The following is a 26,201-nucleotide window of genomic DNA, read 5'->3' as shown; positions in this document are numbered from 1 at the left end:
GTAGCGGCGCCCGCCGGGGCCCAGCCCCTGCTCGCGGCCCCGCGCCTCGTACTCGTAGTCCCGCTGCAGGTGCTGGAACTTGCACTTGGCGCCGCGCTGGCAGTCGCCCTTGAGGAAGTCCCGGCAGATGGGCACCTCCTCCTTGCTGTTGGGGAGGTCGGCGGGCGACAGCCCCAGCCCGGCGGCCACTTTCTGGCGCAGGCGCGGCGGCAGCTCGCCCGTCTTCTTGTAGCAGTCCTCGTCCTCCTTGGTGCCGTGGATGAAGCGGCAGTTGAGGCGCACGCACTCCTTGTTCTGGAAGTCGTGGCAGAAGATGAACTCGTTCTTGCGCACGCCCAGGTTGGTCACCTCGGAGATGTCGGGGTGCCGGAAGCGGCAGCGCTTGCCGCGCTTGCAGACGTTGCGGAGGAAGTCGCGGCAGATGTCGTCGGCGCCGGCGCCCGCCTCGTCCCCGCTGCCGCCGTTGTTGGCGTAGCCGTCGCGGCCGTCGCGGTCCGGCATCTTCGAGGGAGGGGCGGCGGCTGGCGGGGAGGGAGGGACGGGGTGAGGGAGGGACAGAGCGGGAATGGGGGACAGGGAATGGGAGAAATCCCACCCCAGGGTACCGGGAGGGGTCCCAGCCAGGAGGGGTCACCGGAGGAGGGAGGGACGGGGTGAGGGAGGGAAGGAAAGAGCAGGAACGGGGGGACTCCCACGCCGGGGCACCGGGAGGGGTCACCGGCGGGTGGGGAGGGAGGGACAGGGTGAGGGAGGAGCACTGGGAATGAGGGAAATCCCACCCGGGGCACCGGGAGAGGAGGGAGGGACAGGGTGGGGGAGGGGGCACCGGGAATGGGGGGACTCCCACCCCGAGAGGGGTCACCGGAGAAGGGAGGGAGGGGCACCGGGAATGTGGGAACCGGGAGAGGTCACCGGAGGAGGAGGGAAGAACGGGGTGAGGGAGGGAAGTGAGCGGGAATGGAGGACAGGGAATGGGGGAAGTCACATCCCGGGGCACCGGGAGGGAGGGACGGGGCGAGAAGGGACCGGGAGTGAGCCAGGTGCTGATGGGGAAGGGCTCTACACCCAGCCCGGGGCACCGGGCACCGAGGGAGGGACCGGGAGTGATGCCAGGACCGGAGGAGGAGGAGGGCAGGAGGGATGGGGTGACCCCGGGCCGGGGGGAGAGGGATTCACCCAGCCCCGGGCACCGAGGGAGGGACCGGGAGTGCCCCGGTACCGGTGGGAAGGGCAGAAACGGCCCCCCCGGGGCACGGGGCAATGAGGCAGGGACTGGGACAGACGCCGGTAGCGGTAGGGAGGAGAAAACACCGACCCCGGGGCACCGGGCACGGGGAGAGGGACGGACCCGGAGCGCCCCCGGTACCGAGGGCGGACGGAGGGGGGAACACCCGCCCCGGGCACGGAGGGAGGGACGGGAGCGACCCCGGCCCGGGGGAACACCCGCCGCGGGGTCCCGGCGCCGCGGCGGTGCCGGTGCCGGGGCAGCACGGCCGGGGAGCCCCCGCCAGCCCCGGTGCCCGCCGGCGCCGCCGAACCGCGGGGGGAACCCCGGCGCCTCCCCTGCGGCCGCTCCACGAGCTCCGCGCTGCGTTACCCGCGCCCCGTGACGGCCCCGCGGCCGCCCCGGGACGGGCACGGAGCCGCTCCGCCACCGGCGGGGCTGACGGAGCGCGGCCTCCCCCGGGGCGGCGCGGCCCGGCCCCGCACTCACCGGCTCGCGGCCTCCCCGCGGGGCCTCCGGCGCCACCAACGCGCGGCCGGTGCCGGCGGCGGGCGGGACCCGCTCGGCGCCGCTTCCGGGGCGGCCCGGAAGGATCCGCACGGCGCCGGGAGCGCGCGGCGCGCCGGAACTGCATCACCGTGACGTCATCGGCGGGAGCCGCCGTCGCGCCGGGCTCCGCGTGGGCGATCCCGGAACATCCCGGGGCCGGTTGGCTCGGACTGAGCCCGCTCTCTGCCCGCGGCACCGTTACCGGGGGATTTCTCACCCCGCTCCAGCCCACGCGTCCCGTTATCGGAGGAACCACCGCCCTCGTCCCGCTCACCTGCCCCGTTACCAGAGAATTCCCACCCCCGGTCCCACCCATCTGCCCCGTTACCGGACGATTCCCGGTACCCCTCCCCAGCCTCACTGAAGAGAACCCCCCGGTTCTGACCGTCTCCTGTTCCTAGAAATCCTCCCGGTCCCAGCCCCGTTACCGGGGGATTCCCAGTTTCGCCCCCCAGCCCCGTTACCGGCGGGACCTCCGCGCTGGTGCCCCGCCCCCAGAGCCCCCTCCCCCGTTACCGGCAGAGCCCCCACACCGTGTTAGCAACAACCAACTTTTATTCACGGCACGGCGGCCGCCGCAAAGCAAAGAACGGGACCGCCCCGCGGCACCGGGCCAGCACCGGGGGGCGTCACCGGGCCGTGTCCCCGCTGGGGGCGGTTACTTGGACCTCTGCCTCATCTTCCTCCTCTTGCGCTTCAGCCTGGGGACAGAGCGGCGGCGGCGTCACCCCTCGGAAGCCCCGGGCCGGGAGGGCACCGGGAACGCCCCGAAACCCCCGGGAATGGAGGGCACCGGGAACGCCGCGGGCCGGGAGGGCACCGGGAGCCCCCGCGGCCCCTCCCGGTGCGGCGGGGCCGGCCCGAGCCCCGGGGGTCTCTCTCACTCACTCACGTACCTGCGCATTCGCTTCTTGCGCCACTGCGGGAGAGAGAGGGAGAGCGGCGGGGTCAGATCCCAGTGCTCCCAGTGCCCCCAGTACAACCAGTGCCCACCAGTGCTCCCAATATTCCCAGTACAACCAGTGCTCCCAGTGCCCACCTGTGCCCCCAGTGCCCCCCAGTGCTCCCAGTACAACCAGTGCCCACCAGTGCTCCCAGTGCCCACCAGTGCTCCCAATATTCCCAGTACAACCAGTGCTCCCAGTACCCAGCTGTGCTCCCAGTGCCCACCAGTCCCCACCAGTGCTCCCAGTACAACCAGTGCCCACCTGTGCTCCCAGTGCCCCCCAGTGCTCCCAGTCCCACACTGTTTTCACTATCCCAGTCCCCACCAGTGTCCCCAGTCCCACACTGGTTTATTTCCTTCAGTGCCACCAGTTCACCCAGTCCCGTACTGGTTTATTTCCCTCCGTGGCCCCAGTCCCACACCAGTTTGGTTTTCCCAGTGCCCCCAGTCCCACACTGATTTCTCTCTCCCAGTGCCCCCAGTCCCACACTGGTTTGGCTCCCCAGTAACCCCGGTATCATACTGGTTTTGCTCTCCCAGTGCACCCAATCTCACACTGGTTTCTCTCCCAGTGCCCCCAGTCCCACACTGGTTTTGCTCTCCCAGTGCCCCCAGTCCCACAATGGTTTGGCTCCCCAGTAACCCCGGTATCATACTGGTTTGGCTCTCCCAGTGCCCCCAGTCCCACACTGGTTTGGCTCTCCCAGTGCCCCCAGTCCCACACTGGTTTCTCTCCCAGTGCCCCCAGTCCCACACTGGTTTCTCTCCCAGTGCCCCCAGTCCCACACTGGTTTCTCTCCCAGTGCCCCCAGTCCCACACTGGTTTGGCTCCCAGTGCCCCCAGTCCCACACTGGTTTCTCTCCCAGTGCCCCCAGTCCCACACTGGTTTCTCTCCCAGTGCCCCCAGTCCCAGTGTGGACTTGGCTCTCTCAGTACCACATGGGTTTGGTTCTTCTCCCAGTCCCAGACTGGTTTGTCTCTCACTGCCCCAGTCCCAGACTGGTTCAGCTCCCCCGGTGCCTCCAGGTCCCCCAGTCCCACACTGGCTTCTCTTTCCCAGTACTCCCAGTTTCCCCCACACTCCTCCCAGCAAGGACACCCCCAGGAACCACCCAGCCCCTCACGGGGACCCCCCGTTCTCTAACCCCGGGACCCCCTCTCGTTCCCCGGTTCCCCTCACCGGACCCCTCCGTTCTCTAACCCCGGGACCCCCTCTCGTTCATCGTCACCGGAACCCCCCGTTCTCTAACCCAGGGACCCCCTCTCGTTCCCCGGTTCCCCTCGCCGGAACCCCCCGTTCTCTAACCCCGGGACCCCCTCTCGTTCCCCGGGTTCCCCTCACCAGGATCCCTCCGTTCTCTAACCCAGGGATCCCCTCCCGTTCTCCCTCACCGGAACACCCCGTTCTCTAACCCAGGGATCCCCTCTCGTTCCCCGGTTCCCCTCACCGGAACCCCCGTTCTCTAACCCCGGGACCCCCTCTCGTTCCCCGTCACGAGGACCCCCCGTTCTCTAACCTCGGGACCCCCTCTCGTTCCCCGGTTCCCCTCACCGGACCCCTCCGTTCTCTAACCCAGGGATCCCCTCTCGTTCCCCGGTTGCCCTCACCGGAACCCCCCGTTCTCTAACCCAGGGATCCCCTCCCGTTCTCCCTCACCGGAACCCCCCGTTCTCTAACCCAGGGATCCCCTCTCGTTCCCCGGTTCCCCTCACCAGGACCCCCCGTTCTCTAACCCAGGGATCCCCTCTCGTTCCCCGGTTCCCCACACCGGAACCCCCCGTTCTCTAACCTCGGGACCCCCTCTCGTTCCCCGGTTCCCCTCACCAGGACCCCCCGTTCTCTAACCCAGGGATCCCCTCCCGTTCCCCCTCACCGGAACCCGCTGTTCTCTAACCTCGGGACCCCCTCTCGTTCCCCGGTTCCCCTCACCAGGACCCCCCCTCCCCACCTCGGAGGCTCCTCCAGGCCCCCCCCCCCCCATCCAGGCCCGGCCATTACTGAGGCGCCATCGGAAGCGCCCGCGCCGCCCCCCGCCGCTCACCTTAGCCCTCATGGCGGTTCGGCGGAGCCCCGCTCAGTCCCGGCGGGCGGGGGGCGGCGGATGGAGGCGGATGGCGGCGGATGGAGGCGGCGGCCGGTGAAGGCACCAAGATGGCGGCAGTCGAGAGGGGCGCGCGCCCTCCGGTGGGGCCTATTTATAGGGAAGCGCTCAGGCCACGCCCACCACTGCAAGAGGCACGACGGGAAGTGTAGTTCCTCGCTCCTTGAGCATCATGGGAGTTGTAGTCCGGCGGCCGGCCGCCATTTTGCGCCGCCGCGGGGTTCGGTCCCTCCCCACCTCCAGTTTATTTGGAATAAAAACCAATAAAAATAATAAATAAAAATAAAAAATAATAATAATAAAAAAATTTTTTCCCCGGCAATTTCCGCTTACGCAAGGCTTTAACGGGATTGTTGTTGCATCCCCAAGACCCTCCGGAGACTTCTCTTACAAGTAAAAATATAAAATATTTTTATATTCTAGCATGAAAGATACAAAATAGAAAATTAAATAAACCTCCGGCGAGTCTCGTCAGTTTTTAAATCCTTGCTGAGGACTGGGAGAGCTTTGGCTCCTGTCTCCAGGCGGAATACTGATTTAAAAGCCTAAAGTTTGGATTTTTTTCCCTTAAAAAGAGTTTTTTTTTTCCCCTCACAATGAGATTTTTTTACTCCTGCAAAATGTGGGGAGTTTACCTCAAAACGAGTTTTTACCCTCAACATTTATTTTCCCTCAAAATGTGGGGGTTTTCCCCTCAAAATTTGTTTTTTCCCTTCAAAATAAGGTTTTTTCCTCAAAAAGGGGCTTTTCCCCTCAAAATGAGGGCTTTTTCCCTTAAAATGAGGAATATTTCTACCTCAAAATGTAGATTTTTTTTTCTCTTCAAAATGAGGGGGTTTTCCCCTCAAAATGAGCTCTCCCCATCAATTTTACATTTCCCCCTCAAAATCCATTTTTTTCTCTTCAAAGTGAGGGAGTTTTCCCCTCAAAATCAGATTTTTTACATTAAAACGAGGGGATTTTCCTTAAAATGAGGGTTTTCCCTTAGAAGTGGGGGGGGGTTTTCCCCTTAAAAATGAGTGTTTTCCCTCAAATTAATTTATTTTTCCCTTTCAAAGTGAGTTTTTCCCTCAAAAATGAGCATTTTCCCCTCAAAAATTAATATTTTTCCTTCAAAAAAGAGCTTTTTTCCCCTCAAAAATGAGTATTTTCGCCTCAAAAATGAACATTTTCTGTCAAATTGATTTATTTTTCCCTTCAAAGCAAGTTTTTCCCCTCAAAAATGAGCAATTTCCTCTCAAAAATTATTATTTTTCCTTCAAAAAAGATTTTCCTTCAAAAATGAGCATTTTCACCTCACAAACGGGCACTTCCCCTCAAAAATCTGTATTTTCCCCTCAAAAATGAATATTTTCTCCTCAAAAATGAGTGTTTCCCCTTGAATAGATATATTTTTTCCTTTCAAAGCGAGTTTTCCCCCTCAAAAATTAGTATTTTTCCTTCAAAAAAGATTTTTCCCTCAAAAATGAGCATTTCCCCCTCATAAACGACCATTTTCCCCCTCGAAAATGAGCATTTTCTCTCAAAAATGAGATTTTTCCCCACAAAAATCTGTATTTTTCCTTCAAAAAATGAGCATTTTTCCCTCACAAATGAGTCTTTTCCTCTCATTAATATTTTTCCCTCAAAAATGAGCATTTTCGCCTCAGAAATTAGGGTTTTCCCCTCAAAAAACAGTGGTTTTCCCTCAAAAATTACTATTTCCCCTGAAAAATGAGCATCTTCTCCAAAATGAGCGTTTTCCCTTCAAAAATCAGCATTTTTCCCTCAAAAATGAGAATTTTCCCCACAAAAATCGGTATTTTTCCTTCAAAAAATGAGCATTTTCCCCTCACAAATGAGACTTTTCCTCTCATTAATATTTTTCCCTCAAAAATGAGCATTTTCGCCTCAGCAGTTAGGGTTTTCCCCTCAAAAAATAGTGGTTTTCCCTCAAAAATTAGGGTTTTTTCCCTCAAAAATTAGTGTTTTTCCCTCAAAAATTACTATTTTCCCTGAAAAATGAGCATCTTCTCCTCAAAAATGAGCATCTTCTCCTCAAAAATCAGCGTTTTCCCTTCAAAAATCAGCGTTTTTCCCTCAAAAATGAGACTTTTCCCCAGAAAAATCCCATTTCCAACCCCAAACCCAGTCAGGCCCAGGCGGGTTCCACAATCCCAAATCCCCAGAGAAAGACGGAGATAAAAACCCGGAATAAAATCCAATATCGCATCGTTTATTCTCTTTTATTTGACTTTGGTAACATTTGCACGTGTGGAGTTTTTTTTGTGTTTTTTCGGGGTGGAAAATTCGGATTTCGACGAGGAAGCACCGCGGCCTATGGAGAACGCCCGGGAATGTTGGGTAAGGCGGGAATCAGAATTCCCAAAAAATTGAAGGTCGGGGTGGGGGGAAAAAGGAACCAGGGGTATCGGCAAAGAAAAAAAAAACCTCAAACATTCAACTGACGGCGTTTAATCGGCTTTTTTTTCTCGTTTTTATGTGTTTTTTTTGTAAAAAATTGACTATAAAAGAGCGATACCCCTTGGCTCGGGCCTATCCCGGATCAGCGCTTCCCTCACCTCTCCCCTGAGGAATTCTGGTGGGATTTTTTTTTTTTGTTGTTGTTGTTGTTTTTCCCCCCAAAATTAGCAAAGAATCCTGAGGGAAAAAGTGAAAAAAAAAAAATTATCCTCCGGCTCACGGGAAAAGGTGGAATGTGCTCCCGGGGATATTGGGAAGGATAAAAAACACCCAAACCCGGGATTTTAGGGAATTCAGCTCCGCAAGGCCGGAATGTCGGCAGCTTCCCGAAGGTTTGGATCATTTTAAAAACCAGTTTGTGTTAAAAAATAGCGATTTTTTTGAAATCCCATAAATCAAGGCAGAGGCAGAAAAGGCTCCTGGTGGGTGGGGGGAACTTAAAATGTGGTTTCTTTCCCAATTTTTAAAGTACAATCCCAAGAGTGGAAAAGACAAAATCCCGGATTGCTCGCACAGGGCACTTTTCTGGGTGGAATCACTTGGTTTTTGGGTTTTTTTTTTTTTGGTGAAAATTTCCAAAGGGGAAAATTAACAAATAAAAAAAAAAGGCAGCAGGAGGAGGAGGAGGAGGAAGGAATCAGCAGCTCCCTCCGCTCCCTCTCCCTGGATTTTCCAGATTCACCTCTCCAAACATGGGGAATATTAAGGATTTAATAGCGACTTTCACACCTAATTTTTATTAATTTGGTTTTTTTTTTTTCTACTCTTTCTGGGGTGTTTTCATTCTTTTTTTATTTTTTTTTCGTTTTGAAGTCTGAAGTGGCCGAGAGATTCCTCCCTCCTTGGCAAAGTCGACGGGAGCTGTTTGGATTCTGTGGGAATTCCAGACTGCCTGGACCAACACCGGTGCCAGATTCTTTTGTTTCCAGATGGAATTTTGTTTTTCTGGGGTTTTTTTTTTTTTTTGGGGGAGAAAAGGGGCGATTTGAGAACTCCAAGGGCTCTCAGTCGCCGGCCTCGTTCTCCTCCGCCGTCTCCCCCGTGGTGGCGTTTTCAGCATTTTTAGAAGCCTGTGGGGACAAATCCAGGGATTTTTCGGGGTCTTTCCCATGGGAACACCCCGAGATTGCGGATCTGGGAATTCCCAACACAAAAAGTGCCCAATTTTACCTTCTTTTTCTTCTTTTTCTGGGTCTTCCGGCTGGCGGAGCTTTGTAGAAGGGCCTGGAAGGGAGGGAAGGGTGAGGAGGGGGGAAAAGATCCTGGTGGTTTTTGGGATAACGGGAATTTGGGTCATTTTGGTTCCCTTTCCTTCATCTCCCCTCCATGGGAGCAAGCACAGGTGACCCTGGGGAGGTGCTGCTTTATTAATTAGCTTTTATTTATTATTTTAAATTAATATTTAATTTATTAATAAGCTAGTGATAAACTAATAATAAATAACTCACAAATAATAATTTTATTATTTAATTCTCTATTAATTTAATTTAAAAAACCATTTATCAACCTTTCAATTAGTAAATATTATATATTAAGTGCTTAATAACAATACTTCAATTGCTCACATTTTAATTATCAATATTTCCATTATTATTCCAGTTATTAATATTCAATTAATATGAAATTGTGACTATTTTACTCTACAATATATAAATTAACATGTCATACACAGATACAAATGTACTGCTTCTATCTTTACATGTTAATTAGACTATATAATCTGCATTTATATATCTATTCATATAAATATATAACCTAATTAATACAGGCTATTCATCAGACTATATAATTAATGTCTTTATATTAGTAAGTGTATAAATTTATTAAATTTTTTATTCTATAAATTTTATTTATGCATGTTTACTGCTATTTTATATTTGTTATATATAAATATTTTTAATTATATATATAAAAATTACTTCATATAGATTAGCAATTAATCTATTAATAACAGTAACTATTATAAACACACCTTCTATTTTATTTTCCAAGAAAATATAACTATTTAAAACCAATATAATTAATAAAAACACTAAATAGGTAAAATTTTAAAATAATATAACTATTATAAACAAAAACATAACTATTAAAAAACAACCTAAGTAACAAAACCACTAAATAGGTACGAATAGGTATTAATAAAATATTCATTTTTCCTATGAATATTTTATAGGGAAACAGAAACAAATTAACTTTACGTTTACACGGATACTTAATTTGCATATCGCCATGATTAATGATGAATATTAACGATGAACCAACCTTGAGCTCCCCGTCCTGCACCTCCAGGTCGGATTTGTAGAGCTCGGGCTCGAAGGGGCCGCTCGTGATCCTCATGGGGCCGTTGGGCATCAGCAGCACCGTGAACTTGAACTGGGCCACGAACTCCCCTGTGGGCACAGAGGGGTTAACCTGAGCTACAGCCCTGCCAGGACCTGGGAATACTCTGAGCTACTGCCCTGCCAGGACCTGGGAATACCCTGAACAACTGGGCACAGAGGGGTTAACCTGAGCTAGTGCCCTGCCAGGACCTGGGAATACCCTGAGCTACAGCCCTGCCAGGACCTGGGAATACCCTGAGCTACTGGGGACAGAGGGGTTAACCTGAGCTACAGCCCTGCCAGGACCTGGGAATACCCTGAGCTACTGCCCTGCCAGGACCTGGGGGTGACCCTGAACAACTGGGCACAGAGGGGTTAACCTGAGCTACTGCCCTGCCAGGACCTGGGAATACCCTGAGCTACTGGGGACAGAGGGGTTAACCTGAGCTACTGCCCTGCCAGGACCTGGGAATACCCTGAGCTACTGGGGACAGAGGGGTTAACCTAAGCTACAGCCCTGCCAGGACCTGTGAGCTAACCCTGAGCAGCTGGGGATAAAGAGGTCAACCTGAGCTACAGCCCTGCCAGGACCTGGGAATGACCCTGAGCTACAGCCCTGCCAGGATCTGGGAATGACCCTGAGCTACAGCCCTGCCAGGACCTGGGAATACCCTGAGCTACAGCCCTGCCAGGACCTGGGAATACCCTGAGCTACTGGGGACAGAGGGGTTAACCTGAGCTACAGCCCTGCCAGGACCTGGGAATACCCTGAGCTACTGCCCTGCCAGGACCTGGGAATACTCTGAGCTACAGCCCTGCCAGGACCTGGGAATACCCTGAGCTACAGCCCTGCCAGGACCTGGGGGGTGACCCTGAGCTACAGCCCTGCCAGGACCTGGGAATGACCCTGAGCTACAGCCCTGCCAGGACCTGGGAATACTCTGAGCTACAGCCCTGCCAGGACCTGGGAATACTCTGAGCTACTGCCCTGCCAGGACCTGGGGGTGACCCTGAGAAACTGGGCACAGAGGGGTTAACCTGAGCTACAGCCCTGCCAGGACCTGGGAATACTCTGAGCTACAGCCCTGCCAGGACCTGGGAATACCCTGAGCTACAGCCCTGCCAGGACCTGGGGGTGACCCTGAGCAACTGGGGCTAAAGGGGTTAACCTGAGCTACAGCCCTGCCAGGACCTGTGAGCTAACCCTGAGCAGCTGGGGATAAAGAGGTCAACCTGAGCTACAGCCCTGCCAGGACCTGGGAATGACCCTGAGCTACAGCCCTGCCAGGACCCTGAGCAACTGGGGCTAAAGGGGTTAACCTTGAGCTACAGCCCTGCCAGGACCTGGGAATGACCCTGAGCTACAGCCCTGCCAGGACCTGGGAATGACCCTGAGCTACAGCCCTGCCAGGACCTGGGAATACTCTGAGCTACAGCCCTGCCAGGATCTGGGAATGACCCTGAGCTACAGCCCTGCCAGGACCTGGGAATACTCTGAGCTACAGCCCTGCCAGGACCTGGGGGTGACCCTGAGCAACTGGGGACAGAGGGGTTAACCTGAGCTACAGCCCTGCCAGGACCTGGGAATACCCTGAGCTACAGCCCTGCCAGGACCTGGGAATACCCTGAGCTACAGCCCTGCCAGGACCTGGGAATGACCCTGAGCTACAGCCCTGCCAGGACCCTGAGCAGCTGGGGATAAAAGGGGTTAACCTTGAGCTACAGCCCTGCTAGGACCTGGGGGTGACCCTGAGCAACTGGGCACAGAGGGGTTAACCTAAGCTACAGCCCTGCCAGGACCTGTGAGCTAACCCTGAGCAGCTGGGGATAAAGAGGTCAACCTGAGCTACAGCCCTGCCAGGACCTGGGAATGACCCTGAGCTACAGCCCTGCCAGGACCCTGAGCAACTGGGGCTAAAGGGGTTAACCTTGAGCTACAGCCCTGCTAGGACCTGGGGGTGACCCTGAGCTACGGCCCTGCCCAGACCCTGAGCAGCTGGGGATAAAAGGGGTTAACCTTGAGCTACAGCCCTGCCAGGACCTGGGGGTGACCCTGAGCTACAGCCCTGCCAGGACCCTGAGCAACTGGGGCTAAAGGGGTTAACCTTGAGCTACAGCCCTGCTAGGACCTGGGGGTGACCCTGAGCTACGGCCCTGCCCAGACCCTGAGCAGCTGGGGATAAAAGGGGTTAACCTTGAGCTACAGCCCTGCCAGGACCTGCGGGGACAACAGGTCAACCCTGCTAGGACCTGTAGGGCTGCACCTCCCAGAGCCAGGACCTGCAATCCCTGCTCTGCAGCTCCAAACTCACCTGGATCCGTCCCCCATTGTCCCCAGGTCCCACCTGTCCCCTCACCTGTCCCTTCCCTGTCCCCTCACCTGTCCCAGGCCCCACCTGTCCCAGGTCCCACCTGTCCCAGGTCCCACCTGTCCCCTCACCTGTCCCTCACCTGTCCCTTCCCTGTCCCCAGGTCCCACCTGTCCCCTCACCTGTCCCAGGTCCCACCTGTCCCCTCACCTGTCCCAGGCCCCACCTGTCCCAGGTCCCACCTGTCCCCTCACCTGTCCCTCACCTGTCCCTTCCCTGTCCCCAGGTCCCACCTGTCCCTTCCCTGTCCCCAGGTCCCACCTGTCCCCTCACCTGTCCCAGGTCCCACCTGTCCCCTCACCTGTCCCTTCCCTGTCCCCTCACCTGTCCCAGGTCCCACCTGTCCCCTCACCTGTCCCTCACCTGTCCCTTCCCTGTCCCCAGGTCCCACCTGTCCCCTCACCTGTCCCAGGTCCCACCTGTCCCCTCACCTGTCCCAGGCCCCACCTGTCCCAGGTCCCACCTGTCCCCTCACCTGTCCCTCACCTGTCCCTTCCCTGTCCCCAGGTCCCACCTGTCCCTTCCCTGTCCCCAGGTCCCACCTGTCCCCTCACCTGTCCCAGGTCCCACCTGTCCCCTCACCTGTCCCTTCCCTGTCCCCTCACCTGTCCCAGGTCCCACCTGTCCCCTCACCTGTCCCTTCCCTGTCCCCTCACCTGTCCCAGGTCCCACCTGTCCCCTCCCCTCTGTCCCCCCTGTCCCCGCGTGTCCCTTTCCTTGTCCCCCCTGTTCCCCCAGGTGTCCCCACCTGTCCCCCCAGGTCTCACCTTCCTTCTCGTAGAGGACGTTGAAGGGCTGCAGCAGCTCGTGCTTGGCGCACTCCACCACCCCCATGCGCGCCTTCTTCTCGTCCTCCAGCGCCCTGAGGGGACACCGCACCTGAGTGCACCTGGGAGCACACCTGAGAGCACCTGGGAGCACACCTGGGAGCACACCTGAGTGCACCTGGGCACATCTGAGAGCACACCTGAGAGCACCTGAGCACACCTGAGTGCACCTGGGAGCACACCTGAGAGAGCACCTGGGAGCACACCTGAGAGCACCTGGGAGCACACCTGGGCACATCTGAGAGCACCTGGGAGCACACCTGAGTGCACCTGGGAGCACACCTGGGCACATCTGAGAGCACCTGGGAGCACACCTGAGAGCACACCTGAGAGCACACCTGAGAGCACACCTGAGAGCACACCTGAGTGCACCTGGGCACATCTGAGAGCACACCTGAGAGCACACCTGGGAGCACACCTGAGAGCACCTGGGAGCACACCTGGGCACATCTGAGAGCACCTGGGAGCACACCTGGGCACATCTGAGAGCACACCTGAATGCACCTGGGAGCACACCTGGGCACATCTGAGAGCACACCAGGTGTGCACCTGGGCACATCTGAGAGCACCTGGGCAGACCTGAGTGGATCTGGGCACACCTGGGAGCACACCTGGGAGCACACCTGAGAGCACCTGAGAGCACACCTGGGCACGCCTGAGTGCACCTGGGCACATCTGAGAGCACACCTGAGAGCACACCTGGGCACGCCTGAGTGCACCTGGGCACATCTGAGAGCACACCTGAGTGCACACCTGGGCACATCTGAGTGCACCTGGGCACATCTGAGAGCACACCTGAGTGCACACCTGGGCACATCTGAGAGCACCTGGGCACATCTGAGAGCACACCTGAGTGCACACCTGGGCACATCTGAGAGCACACCTGAGTGCACCTGGGCACATCTGAGAGCACACCTGGGCACACCTGAGTGCACCTGGGCACATCTGAGAGCACACCTGAGAGCAGCTGGGCACATCTGAGAGCACCTGGGCACATCTGAGAGCACACCTGAGAGCACCTGAGAGCACACCTGAGATCACACCTGGGAGCACACCTGAGAGCACCGGGGCACACCTGGCAGCACAGCTGGACACACCTGAGCTCAATCGTGCGCCAACACCTACACACACCTGCCGGGCAAAGGCTCCAATCCCTGCCATTCCAGCCCTGTCCAGGTATTCCAGGTGGAATCCCAGCCCTATCCAGGTACACCAGCCCCATGCAGGTATCCCAGGTGGCATCCCAACCATATCCAGGTATCCCAGGTGGAATTCCGGCCCCATCCAGGTATCCCAGGTGGAATCCCAGCCCTATCCCAGACAGAATTCCCGGGATTACCGGAGGATGAAGGGCATGGTGTCGAAGCACCGCTCCACCTCACTGAGGAAAGCTCAAATCCCTGGAATTCCAGCCCCATGCAGGTATCCCAGGTGGCATCCCAACCATATCCAGGTATCCCAGGTGGAATTCCGGCCCCATCCAGGTATCCCAGGTGGAATCCCAGCCCTATCCCAGACAGAATTCCCGGGATTACCGGAGGGTGAAGGGCATGGTGTCAAAGCACCGCTCCACCTCACTGAGGAAAGCTCAAATCCCTGGAATTCCAGCCCCATGCAGGTATCCCAGGTGGAATCCCGGCCCTATCCAGGTATCCCAGGTGGAACCCCAGCCCTATCCAGGTATCCCAGGTGGAATTCCGGCCCCATCCAGGTATCCCAGGTGGAATCCCAGCCCTATCCCAGACAGAATTCCCGGGATTACCGGAGGGTGAAGGGCATGGTGTCAAAGCTCTGCTCCGCCTCACTGAGGAAAGCTCAAATCCCTGGAATTCCAGCCCCATGCAGGTATCCCAGGTGGAATTCCGGCCCTATCCAGGTATCCCAGGTGGAACCCCAGCCCTGTCCAGGTATCCCAGGTGGAATTCCGGCCCCATCCAGGTATCCCAGGTGGAATCCCAGGTGGAATCCCAGCCCTATCCCAGACAGAATTCCCAGGATTACCGGAGGGTGAAGGGCATGGTGTCGAAGCACCACTCCACCTCAAAAGCTCAAATCCCTGGAATTCCAGCCCTATCCAGGTATCCCACGTGGAATTCCACACCATCCAGGTATCCCACGTGGAACCCCAGCCCTGTCCAGCCCTATCCAGGTATCCCACATGGAATTCCAGCCCTATCCAGGTATCCCAGGTGGAATTCCAGCCCTGTCCAGGTATCCCAGGTGGAATCCCAGCCCCATCCCGGGCACAATTCCCGGGATTACCGGAGGGTGAAGGGCATGGTGTCGAAGCGCCGCTCCACCTCGCTGAAGAAGGCGCGCGAGGTTTTCATCTTCAGCCCGTACTGCTTGGAGGGGTCCCGCTTGTAAATCGTGGTTCTCTGCCCCGCGTCCTTGGCCTGGAAAACATTCCCAGGGAATTCCCAGAATCTGGGGAGCCGCTGGAGCCATCCAGGCTGGGAATTCCTGGGATTTATGAGGGATGGGCTGACCTTTCCCTCGCCGCTGCTGACGAGGACGTCGACGGCGTAGACTTCGTGCACCTCGAATTCGGCTTTTTCGTGGTCCTTCCTGGGGGGAAAGGGGTTGGGGAGGCAGGAAAATCTGGGAATTCCTGAAGGGAAAAGCTTCCAGGAAGCCCAGAAACATTCCTGGAAATTCACAACCTTCCAGGGAAAACTTCCAGGGAACCCAAAACCTTCCAGGAGATCCAAAGCATTCCTGGAAACTCAAAACATTCCTGGAAACTCCTCCTTCCCAAGAGCCCCCATTTCTCATCCCGACTCCCCCATTTTTCCTCCTGATCCCATTTTCCCTGACTCCCCATTTCTCACCCTGATCCCATTTCTCACCCCGATCCCATTTCTCCCCCTGACCCCTACATTTTCCCCCAAACCCTCAATTTTTACTCCTGACTCCCCCATTTTCCCCCAATCCCATTTTCCCCCTGACTCCCCATTTCTCACCCTGACCCTATTTCTCCCCCTGACCCCTACATTTTCCCCCAAACCCTCAATTTTTGCCCCTGACCCCCCATTTTCCCCCGATCCCATTTTCCCCCGATCCCATTTCTCACCCCGACCCCCCAATTCTCATCCCAACCCCATTTCTCACCTTAACCCCCAATTTCTCACTCTGACTTCCCCATTTTCCCCCGATCCCATTTCTCACTCTGACCCCAATTTTTGCCCCCTGACCCCATTTCTCACCCCGCCCCCCCCCCCATTTTTCCCCTCATCCCCATTTCTCACACTGACCCCCATTTTTTCACCTCAATCCCCTCTTTATCCCCTGACCCCCAACTTCTCATCCCACCCCCCCCATTTCTCACCCGGATCCCCCATTTTTTCCTGGCCCAATTTCTCACCCTGATCTCATTCCTCATCCCAACCCCCTCATCTTCCCCCTAGCCCCCAATTTTTTCCCAAATTTTTGACCCTGATCCCCCATTTCCCCCTGACCCCATTTCTCACCCCAACTCCCCCATTTTCCCCCCAATTTTTGCCCCTGATCCCCCATTTCTCACCCTGAGCCCCATTTCTGCCCCCAACTCCCCAATTTTTACCCCTGACCCCAAATTTTTGCCCCTGACCCCCTATTTCTCACCCTGAGCCCCATTTTTGCCCCCCAAGCCCCATTTTTGCCCCCGACTCCCCAATTTTTACCCCGACCCCAAATTTTTGCCCCTGACCCCCTATTTCTCACCCTGAGCCCCATTTTTGCCCCCCAAGCCCCATTTTTGCCCCCGACTCCCCAATTTTTAGCCCTGACCCCAAATTTTTGTCCTTGAACCCCCCATTTCTCACCCTGAGCCCCATTTTTGCCCCCCAAGCCCCCCCACTTTTGCCCCTGACCCCCCATTTCTCACCCTGATCTCATTTCTCACTCCAACACCCCCATTTTCCCAATTTTTGCCCCTGAACCCCATTTTTCACCCTGATCTCATTTTCCCCCTGACCCCCCATTTCTCCCCAAACCCATTTCTCACCCTGATCTCAATACTCACCCCAACCCCACCATTTTCACCCCAATTTTTGCCCCTGACCCCCCCAATTTCTCACCCTAACCCCTGGTTTTGCCCCCCCCAAGCCCCATTTTTGCCCTTGACTCCCCAATTTTTGCCCCTGATCCCCCATTTCTCACCCTGAGCCCCATTTTTGCCCCCGACTCCCCAATTTTTACCCCGACCCCAAATTTTTGCCCCTGACCCCCTATTTCTTACCCTGAGCCCCATTTTTGCCCCCCAAGCCCCCCCATTTCTCACCCTGATCTCATTTCTCACCCCAACCCCTCCATTTTCACCCCAATTTTTTGCCCCTGCCCCCCGTTTTTGCCGCCGCTCACTTCTGCTGGTCCGAGGGGTTCTGGATGATGGTTTTCTCCCCGTCGATCACGTGCTGCTTCAGCTGGTGCGACAACATCCCTGTGGGCAGACTGGGCTTACTGGGGTGGACTGGGACAGACTGGGGTTACTGGGGTGGACTGGGACAGACTGGGGTTACCGGGATGGACTGGGACAGACTGGGGTTACTGGGGTAGACTGGGACAGACTGGGGTTACTGGGGTGGACTGGGACAGACTGGGGTTACTGGGACAGACTGGGGTGGACTGGGACAGACTGGGGTTACTGGGATGGACTGGGACAGACTGGGGTTACTGGGATGGACTGGGACAGACTGGGGTTACTGGGACAGACTGGGACAGACTGGGGTTACTGGGATGGACTGGGACAGACTGGGGTTACTGGGGTGGACTGGGACAGACTGGGGTTACTGGGACAGACTGGGGTGGACTGGGACAGACTGGGGTTACTGGGATGGACTGGGACAGACTGGGGTTACTGGGATGGACTGGGACAGACTGGGGTTACTGGGACAGACTGGGACAGACTGGGGTTACTGGGATGGACTGGGACAGACTGGGGTTACTGGGACAGACTGGGATAGACTGGGGTTACTGGGATGGACTGGGACAGACTGGGATTCCTGGGGTGGACTGGGACAGACTGGGGTTACCGGGATGGACTGGGACAGACTGGGGTTACTGGGACAGACTGGGATAGACTGGGGTTACTGGGATGGTCTGAGGTGGACTGGGACAGACTGGGGTTACTGGGATGGACTGGGACAGACTGGGGTTACTGGGACAGACTGGGATAGACTGGGGTTACTGGGACAGACTGGGGTGGACTGGGACAGACTGGGGTTACTGGGATGGACTGGGACAGACTGGGGTTACTAGGATGGTCTGGGGTTAATGGGATGGACTGGGATTAATGGGATGGACTGGGATGGTCTGGGACAGACTGGGATTCCTGGGATGGACTGGGACAGACTGGGGTTACTGGGGTGGACTGGGACAGACTGGGGTTACCGGGATGGACTGGGACAGACTGGGGTTACTGGGATGGACTGGGACAGACTGGGGTTACTGGGATGGACTGGGACAGACTGGGGTTACTGGGATGGACTGGGACAGACTGGGGTTACTAGGATGGTCTGGGATTAATGGGATGGACTGGGATGGTCTGGGACAGACTGGGATTCCTGGGATGGACTGGGACAGACTGGGGTTACTGGGGTGGACTGGGATGGTCCGGGAGACTCGGGTTACTGGGACAGACTGGGTTACTGGGATGGACTGGGGTTAATGGGATGGACTGGGCTGGTCTGGAATGGACTGGGGTGACTGGGATGGATTGGGGTGACTGGGATGGCCTGGGCTGTACTGGAGCTCTAGGGACTGTGTACCAGTGGGTTGGACTGGGATGTACTGGGTTGGATTGGGATGTACTGGGTTGGACTGGGATGTACTGGGTTGGACTGGGATGTACTGGGTTGGATTGGGATGTACTGGGTTGGACTGGGCTGGACTGGGTTGGACTGGGATGTACTGGGTTGGACTGGGATGTACTGGGTTGGATTGGGATGTACTGGGTTGGACTGGGCTGGACTGGGTTGGACTGGGATGTACTGGATTGGACTGGGATGTACTGGGTTGGACTGGGATGTACTGGGTTGGACTGGGATGTGCTGGGTTGGACTGGGATGTACTGGGTTGGATTGGGATGTACTGGGTTGGACTGGGCTGGACTGGGTTGGACTGGGAGCCCCCGTGCCAAGCCCAGGCAGAATTCCCACCCTGGGCCGTGCAGGATCCAGGGGGGTTTTGGGGGATTCCCCCCCTTTTCCCGCCCCTCACTCCCAGGCCAATCCTGGGAAGAGCCCCCGGCATTCCCAACATTCCCAGCCCACTCCCGAGGCAGCGGGAATTCACGGAATTCCAGGGAATTTAACCAATAACAGGGATTTCAGGACAGCTGGGAGAGCCCACGGGGAAAAAGGAACGGGATGAGCTCCAGGATCCCAATCCAGCAACCCCAGAGCCTTCCCAGCCATCCTGGGATCCCTTTTCCCTGGAATCCCTTTTCCCCAGGATCCTTTTTTCCCTGTGACCCCCTTTTTTTCCCCCCCATGATCCCTTTTTCCTGGAATCCCCTTTTCCCCGGGAATCCCTCTCCCCTGGAGTCTCCTTTCCCCCTGAAATTCCATTTTTCCCTGGAATTCCCTTTTCCCCTGGAATCCCTTTCCCCGGAATCCCCTTTTCCCCTGGAATTCCCTTTTCCCCTGGAATCCCTTTCTCTGGAATTCCCTTTTCCCCTGGAATTCCCTTTTCCCTTGGAATTCCCTTTTCCCCTGGAATCCCCTTTTCCCCTGGAATCCCCTTTTCCCTTGGAATCCCTTTCCCTGGAATTCCCTTTTCCCCTGGAATTCCCTTTTCCCCTGGAATCCCCTTCCCCTGTGATTCCCCCTTCCCTAGAATTCCCTTTTCCCCGTGATCCTCCTTCCCTGGAATCCCTTTTCCCCTGCAATCCCCTTTTCCCTCACCTTCGATGGGTGTGCAGTGGAACGCGTGGGCGATTTTATTCCAGGCCTCTGTCACTTGTGTGTTCTGGGACAACAACAACAAAAAACATTTTATGGACAAAAAAAATCCCTGCTCCGAGCTTTCCTTAAATCCCAAATATTTTGGGAAAAACCCCACAGCTTTTCCAACCAGCATCTGCTTCCACACCTCCAAAAAAAAAAAAAAAAAAAAGGGAAAAAGCGTTTTTTCCGCACAGATTCCCCACAAAATCCCACAGGTTGGGTCCCAAAATCCCCGTGGTGATTCCAAAAATTCCCCAAATTCCCTCCTGATTCCCCAAATTCCCACCTGATTCCCGGGTTTCACCAGGCGCAGGGCGGCCTCGGCACACAGGTGAGCCGCCTTGATGACGTCGGCTTTGCGGCCGGACACGGGATTTTCCTGGGAAAAACGGCAAAATTTGGGATTTCTCAGGGTTTGGCAGTCAGGATTCAACGTTTGGGATTTGTTCCAATCCCTGGAATCTGGCTGGGAGGTGGAAAAATCCCCGATCAACCACCTCCAACAGAATTCCAGAGGATTCCCAGTCCAGGCATCCCAGTATGGATTGGGATGAGTCCAGCAAAATTCCAACGGGGAATTTTGGGCTTTTCCCCCAAAACCACTGGAGCAAAACAATTTCCAAACCAGTTTTTCCTAATTTTCCCAGATTTTCCTCAGGATTTATTCCCAGAGGATGGGATAACTTGAGGAATTCACAGCAGGAATTCCCAAGGTATCAGACTGACCAGATTCCAGGGGAAAAGCGGGAAGCAAGGATTGGTTTTGGGGTGGGGAATGGGAAATGTTCATCCTGGGAATTCCAGCAGGAAAAAGAGGAAGCAGGGATGGGATTTGGGATAGGAAATGTTCATCCTGGGAATTCCAGCAGGAAAAGTGGGAAGCAGGGACTGGATTTGGGAAGCAAGGACTGGTTTTGGTATAGGAAATGTTCATCCTGGGAATTCCAGCAGGAAAAAGAGGAAGCAGGGATGGGATTTGGGGTAGGGAATGTCCATCCTGGGAATTCCAGCAGGAAAAGTGGGAAGCAGGGACTGGATTTGGGAAGCAAGGACTGGTTTTGGTATAGGAAATGTTCATCCAGAGGAATTCCAGGAGGAAAAAGGGGAAGCAAGGATTGGATTTGGGGTAGGGAATGTTCATCCTGTGGAATTCCAGGAGGAAAGGTGGGAAGCGGGGACTGCCTTGCCAAGGATCTGGGTGCTGCCACCTTGGATCCAGAGGCTCCAGGGTGGTGCCACCTTGGATCCTGACACTCCAAGGCACTGTCACCTTGGATCCAGAGGATTGGTGCCACCTCAGATGCTGACATCTCAGGATGGTGCCACCATGGATCCAGAGGTTCCAGGGTGGTGCCACCTCAGATCCAGAGGCTCCAGGTGGTGCCACCATGGATCCAGAGGCTCAGGATTGGTGCCCTCTCAGATCCAGAGGTTCCAGGGTGGTGCCACCATGGATCCAGAGGTTCCAGGGTGGTGCCACCATGGATCCAGAGGTTCCAGGGTGGTGCCACCTCAGATCCAGAGGTTCCAGGGTGGTGCCACCTCAGATCCAGAGGTTCCAGGGTGGTGCCACCATGGATCCAGAGGTTCCAGGGTGGTGCCACCTCAGATCTTGACACCTCAGGATTGGTGCCCCCTCAGATCCAGAGGTTCCAGGGTGGTGCCACCATGGATCCAGAAGCTCAGGATTGGTGCCCTCTCAGATCCAGAGGTTCCAGGGTGGTGCCACCGCAGATCCAGAGGTTCCAGGGTGGTGCCACTTCAGATCTTGACACCTCAGGATTGGTGCCCTCTCAGATCCAGAGGTTCCAGGGTGGTGCCACCGCAGATCCAGAGGCCCCGGGGCGGTTGCCCCTGGCACCCCGAGGTTGCCCCATTCCCAAGGAGACACCCCCCGATGACAAACCCACCTTGGAGGCGCCGAGCACGAAGGTGTGCGCCACGTTGGCGATGAAGCCGTCCACGTGCACGCCCAGGTCGCTGCAACACAGAGGGAAATGGGAATTCCGGGAATTCCAGGCGTATCCCAGAGGCGCCAGCACACGGAATGGTGCCCCAGGAGCCCCTCCAGGCTCATTATTAGGCTTTAATTAGCAAGGAATTAACGCCGTGGTAAAAATGTGGGGTGGTCTGACAGGTCCTTGCAACCCGAATAATGTTGGGATTTTGGGAAGGGAGGGGGAATTCCCATGGAATGGGATCCAGGCACTCACATTTTGACCAAATCCCCGTCCTTGAGGATGTAATCCTGGTCACTCTTGAGCGGGGAGAAGTGACACACACAGTTATTTACGGATATACTCGTGGGGAAGGCGATTCCTGGGAGAGGGAACAGGAAAAAGCATGGATTGGAGGAATGCTTTGGGATTTAGGGGTCCTTAAAGCTCCATTCCACCCTCCTGGGACACCTTCCCCCATCCCAGACTGGTCCAGCCTGGCCTGTGATGGGAATTCCACTCCAGCACCTCCCAGAGAGGAATTTCTTTCCAATATGCCACTTAAATCTCATTCCAGCACCTCCAACTTTGGGATTGGGGTGACCTTAAAGCTCCATTCCACCCTCCTGGGACACCTTCCCCCATCCCAGGCTGCTCCAACCTGGCCCGGGATGCTTGCAGGGATGAGAATTCCATTCCAGGGCCTCCCAGAAAGCAATTTCTTCCCAACATTCCAACTTAAAACTTCCTTCCAGCACCTCCAGCTTTAGGATTTGGGGACCTTAAAGCTCCATTCCACCCTCCTGGGACACCTTCCCCCATCCCAGGCTGCTCCAACCTGGCCCGGGATGCTTGCAGGGATGAGAATTCCATTCCAGGGCCTCCCAGAGAGGAATGTCTTCCTGCTATCCCAACTAAACCTCCTTCCAGCACCCTCAGGATGGGAATTTGGTGACAAATCCCAGTGTCCCAAACCCTCCAGAGTCACCCTTTCCAATGGATCCATGAAAACTGGAAGCTGAGGCGCAGCAGGGAGGAGGATTTGAGTTAAAATCAGGGAAGAGCAGGGAATTCCTCATTCCCAGGACCGAGACCTCTCACCTTTCTTCATTTCCTTTTCCTTCTTGAAGATTTTCCCGGTCTCTTCCATGATCATGGCATCGCCCTTCTCGCACAGGCACAGCACGGACGCGCCGGGAGCCGCCGCCTCCACCACGGCACGCAGCACCCCTGGAATTCCCAAAAAAAATCCACTCCATGGATCCACAGCCCCAAACCCAACACCTCCAACTGTTTTCTCGAGGTTCCAGACCCGGATCTCCACGGGAAAGGCGTAAATCCCGCTGGAATTCCTTTATTTGGGAATGGTTTTGGGAAGAGGGAGTGCCACGCTCCCAAATTCCTCCAGGAGAAGTCAGAGCTCTGGGAACAGGTTTGGGAATGACTGGGAGACATCAAAGGCCACTCCACGAGTCCCTGTTTTCCAAGGAATCCATGTGCTGACACAGGCAATGCCCCAGGAAGTTTGGGGAATGCTCCACTCCCAAAAAAATCCACCAGGAATTCCAGCCTGCCTCGTGCCTTAGGGAAAAGAGGTGGCCCCAGACCTCTTCCAGCTTCCTCCACAGCCCTGACCCCAAATATTCTGGAATCCTGGAATGGGTTCCCAAAATATTCTGGAATCCTGGAATGGGACCCTAAAATATTCTGGAATCCTGGAATGGGTTCCCAAAATATTCTGGAATCCTGGAATGGGACCCCAAAATAGTCTGGGATCCTGGAATGGGACCCCAAAATAGTCTGGGATCCTGGAATGGGACCCCAAAATAGTCTGGGATCCTGGAATGGGACCCCAAAATAGTCTGGGATCCTGGAATGGGACCCCAAAATAGTCTGGGATCCTGGAATGGGACCCCAAAATAGTCTGGGATCCTGGAATGGGACCCCAAAATAGTCTGGGATCCTGGAATGGGACCCTAAAATATTCTGGAATCCTGGAATGGGACCCCAAAATAGTCTGGGATCCTGGAATGGGACCCCAAAATAGTCTGGGATCCTGGAATGGGACCCCAAAATAGTCTGGGATCCTGGAATGGGACCCCAAAATAGTCTGGGATCCTGGAATGGGACCCCAAAATAGTCTGGGATCCTGGAATAGGACCCTAAAATATTCTGGAATCCTGGAATGGGACCCCAAAATAGTCTGGGATCCTGGAATGGGACCCCAAAATATTCTGAGATCCTGGAATGGGACCCCAAAATAGTCTGGGATCCTGGAATGGGACCCTAAAATATTCTGGAATCCTGGAATGGGACCCCAAAATAGTCTGGGATCCTGGAATGGGACCCCAAAATAGTCTGGGATCCTGGAATGGGACCCCAAAATAGTCTGGGATCCTGGAATGTCCCCTCACATTCCCCTCTCTGTCCCAACTTCCTCAGGATTCCAAGGAATCCTCGGGAGTGCTGTGGCACTGTCACCTGTGCAAGGACTTCAAATGCCACCCCCTTTTTCCATGGGAAAGCTGGGAATATTTCAAAGCAAGGATAACATTCCTGATAAGAGCCGGCGGGACATGGAGGGGGGAATAAAACAAACGAGAAAAAAAAAGAAAAAAAAACAGATAAAGGGGAAAAACCCTCGGAGCATTCCAAGGGATCAGAAGAACAGGAACATTCCTCGAATCCCTCTCTCCTTCCCGATGTTTTTTAGGGAGTTAAGGCACTTTTTATCCCTAAAAACCGACAGCTGGAAGTTTTTTTTTTTTTGCCGGGCTTTTGTGTGTGTTTGCTCTTCCCAGGGGAGTTGAACCTGCGTGGAGCTGCCTTTCCCCCCGGGAAGGGAGGCGGCCAAACTTCCAGTCTGCCCAGGAGACCTCCCTCCCTTCCCGAAGGGAATCCCCGCGCCCAAACCGCCTCCCGGGACACCGGCACCAGTTCAAAAGAAGTTCTGGAGTCAGCAGGAAGCGGGGTGGGACACCGGGGAGCCCCGCGGAACCGGTCCGGGCGGCTCCCGGAGCCGGGACACCGGCAACGGCGGGGAAAGGGGTCAAAAAATAACCGGGAACGGGAGGGGAGCGGAGCCTGCCGGGGGTGGGGGCAGCGGCTGGAGCCCCGTTCCCGGGACAGAATCCCGTTCCCGGGGCTGGATCCACATCGTGACCGGGACAGGAGCTCCGTTCCCGGGACAGGAGCCCCCAGATCACTTCGGGGCCCCACTCCCAGAACCGGATCCTCAATCCCGGGGCAGCACCCCCAGACCGGTTCGGCACCCCGTTCCCAGAACCAGACCCCCTTCCCAGGACAGGACCCCCAGAGCGGTTCGGGACCCCATTCCCAGCACAAGACCCCGTCCCCGGAGCAGCCCCCACCCCCCAACCCAGCCAGGCCCCCCCGCTCCCGTCCCCGCCGCCAACCGGGACCGGAGTGGGGCGGGGGGGGGGGTCGGTCACACCCGAACAAAAGCGGCACCGGCGGGGTTTGGGGCAGCGGGGGGCGGCAGGCCCGGCCCCGCCGGTGCACGTGGGGCGCGGTACCACGTGCCGGCAGCGGCGGCGGCCGCGCGGGGCCGGGCCCCGCCGGGACCGGGTGGGTCCCGCGCACCGGGGAGGGGTCACCCCGGGACAAGGCGGGGGAGGGGTTCCAACCCGCTCCCCCCACGCCGCCCCCAGCCCCAAGCAGAGCGCCCCAGCCCCAAGCGGGGCCCCAGCGCGGGGGTCCCTCCGGCCGGCGGCGGCGCTCAGGCCTGGCCGCTGCCCCCTCAGCGCTTCCCCCGCGCCCTCCCCGCCGCCCCCCCGGCCGCGGCCCGCACTCACGGTTGGCGATGTCCCCCCCCATCTTGTACTTGGTCACCACCAGGTCCTCGGCGATGGTGAGCTCGGTGGCCTCCTCCTCGCCCGACATGGTGGGAGCCCCGCCGAGCCCCCCGGAGCCCCCCCGGGCCTGCTCGAGCCCCCCCCGCCCGGCGCTGAGGAGCCCCCGGGACCGCGAGCCGGAGGCGCGAGCAGGGCAGAGCGCGGGCTCCGCGCGGGGCACGCTGGGAACGCGAGTCCTCCCCGCCCCCCTGGACTACAACTCCCGGCGGCCCCCGCGAGCAGAGACCCGGAAGTGTGGGTGCCGCCCCCCCCACACACGGCGGACTACAACTCCCGGCGCGCGGCGAGGCTCTCGCGAGAGGAGGTGGGGGTCTGAGAGCGGAAGCGGCGCGCGGGGGGTGATGGGGGATGTAGGCGGAAGGGGGGAACGGGAGAGGAAGGGGCCGGTGCGGAACCTCGGCACCGGGACGGCACCGGGACCGGTCGCTGTGCCCCTCCCTCGGCTGTCGGGTTCCCCGGCATGTTCCTGGGCCCAACCCTGCAGCAGCGCTCCTACACACAACCCCCAGACCCGCGACCCCCGTCCCACTCAGCACCCCCCCACCCCAGCACCGGCACCGCGGCCACACCGGGGCCGGTCCCTGCTGTCCCCGGACCCACCCACCGGCCCCCCCCCCCGTCCGGTGCTCCCCCCGACCCCCGTTCAAGCCCCCGTGACCC

At 56.9% G+C, this 26,201-nt stretch overlaps 2 protein-coding genes and 1 long non-coding RNA gene across 3 annotated transcripts in view; all 3 read right to left on the bottom strand.

Annotated features, from left to right (window-relative positions):
* Nucleotides 1–1,874, bottom strand: part of LOC137487057 (receptor tyrosine-protein kinase erbB-3-like) — a 22,013-nt gene extending 20,139 nt beyond the window's left edge. Inside the window, 2 exon segments of the mRNA XM_068212703.1 lie at nucleotides 6–521; nucleotides 1,715–1,874. Coding sequence (XP_068068804.1) covers nucleotides 6–521; nucleotides 1,715–1,859 — 661 coding nt within the window. The 5' untranslated portion in view covers nucleotides 1,860–1,874.
* Nucleotides 1,875–2,369: 495 nt separating this feature from the next.
* On the bottom strand, nucleotides 2,370–4,920 carry LOC137486928 (uncharacterized). The gene is made up of 3 exons (XR_011005817.1): nucleotides 4,764–4,920; nucleotides 2,671–2,693; nucleotides 2,370–2,475 (listed from the first exon to the last, which is right to left on the bottom strand). It is a non-coding gene; the product is annotated as an uncharacterized lncRNA (long non-coding RNA).
* Nucleotides 4,921–7,029: 2,109 nt separating this feature from the next.
* Nucleotides 7,030–25,621, bottom strand: LOC137486920 (proliferation-associated protein 2G4). Its single transcript, XM_068212516.1, has 13 exons — nucleotides 25,482–25,621; nucleotides 22,768–22,896; nucleotides 21,943–22,048; nucleotides 21,640–21,709; nucleotides 20,016–20,108; nucleotides 19,688–19,751; nucleotides 17,145–17,223; nucleotides 15,293–15,371; nucleotides 15,066–15,199; nucleotides 12,744–12,838; nucleotides 9,549–9,676; nucleotides 8,457–8,510; nucleotides 7,030–8,356 (listed from the first exon to the last, which is right to left on the bottom strand). The coding sequence occupies exons 1-13, from the start codon at nucleotides 25,567–25,569 to the stop codon at nucleotides 8,291–8,293; spliced, it is 1,185 nt and encodes a 394-aa protein (XP_068068617.1). The 5' UTR covers nucleotides 25,570–25,621; the 3' UTR covers nucleotides 7,030–8,290.
* Nucleotides 25,622–26,201: the final 580 nt, after the last annotated feature.

The sequence above is a fragment of the Anomalospiza imberbis genome, chromosome 22 (genome assembly GCF_031753505.1).
Source record: "Anomalospiza imberbis isolate Cuckoo-Finch-1a 21T00152 chromosome 22, ASM3175350v1, whole genome shotgun sequence".
Taxonomy (NCBI): Eukaryota; Metazoa; Chordata; class Aves; order Passeriformes; family Viduidae; genus Anomalospiza; species Anomalospiza imberbis.
The sequence above is the reverse complement of the archived record's forward strand: the minus strand, read 5'-3'. Positions and strand labels throughout refer to the sequence as shown.

Bases quoted from the DNA above. Each gene is read 5' to 3' on its own strand.
- LOC137486920 (XM_068212516.1), bottom strand. From the start codon at position 25,569: ATGTCGGGCGAGGAGGAGGCCACCGAGCTCACCATCGCCGAGGACCTG. The intron at 17,224-19,687 runs GTGAGGGAAAAG...GTCTGCCCACAG, and splicing joins CCACTGCACACCCATCGAAG to GGATGTTGTCGCACCAGCTG. The intron at 8,357-8,456 runs GTAAAATTGGGC...TTGTCCCCACAG, and splicing joins AGAAAAAGAAGAAAAAGAAG to GCTTCTAAAAATGCTGAAAA.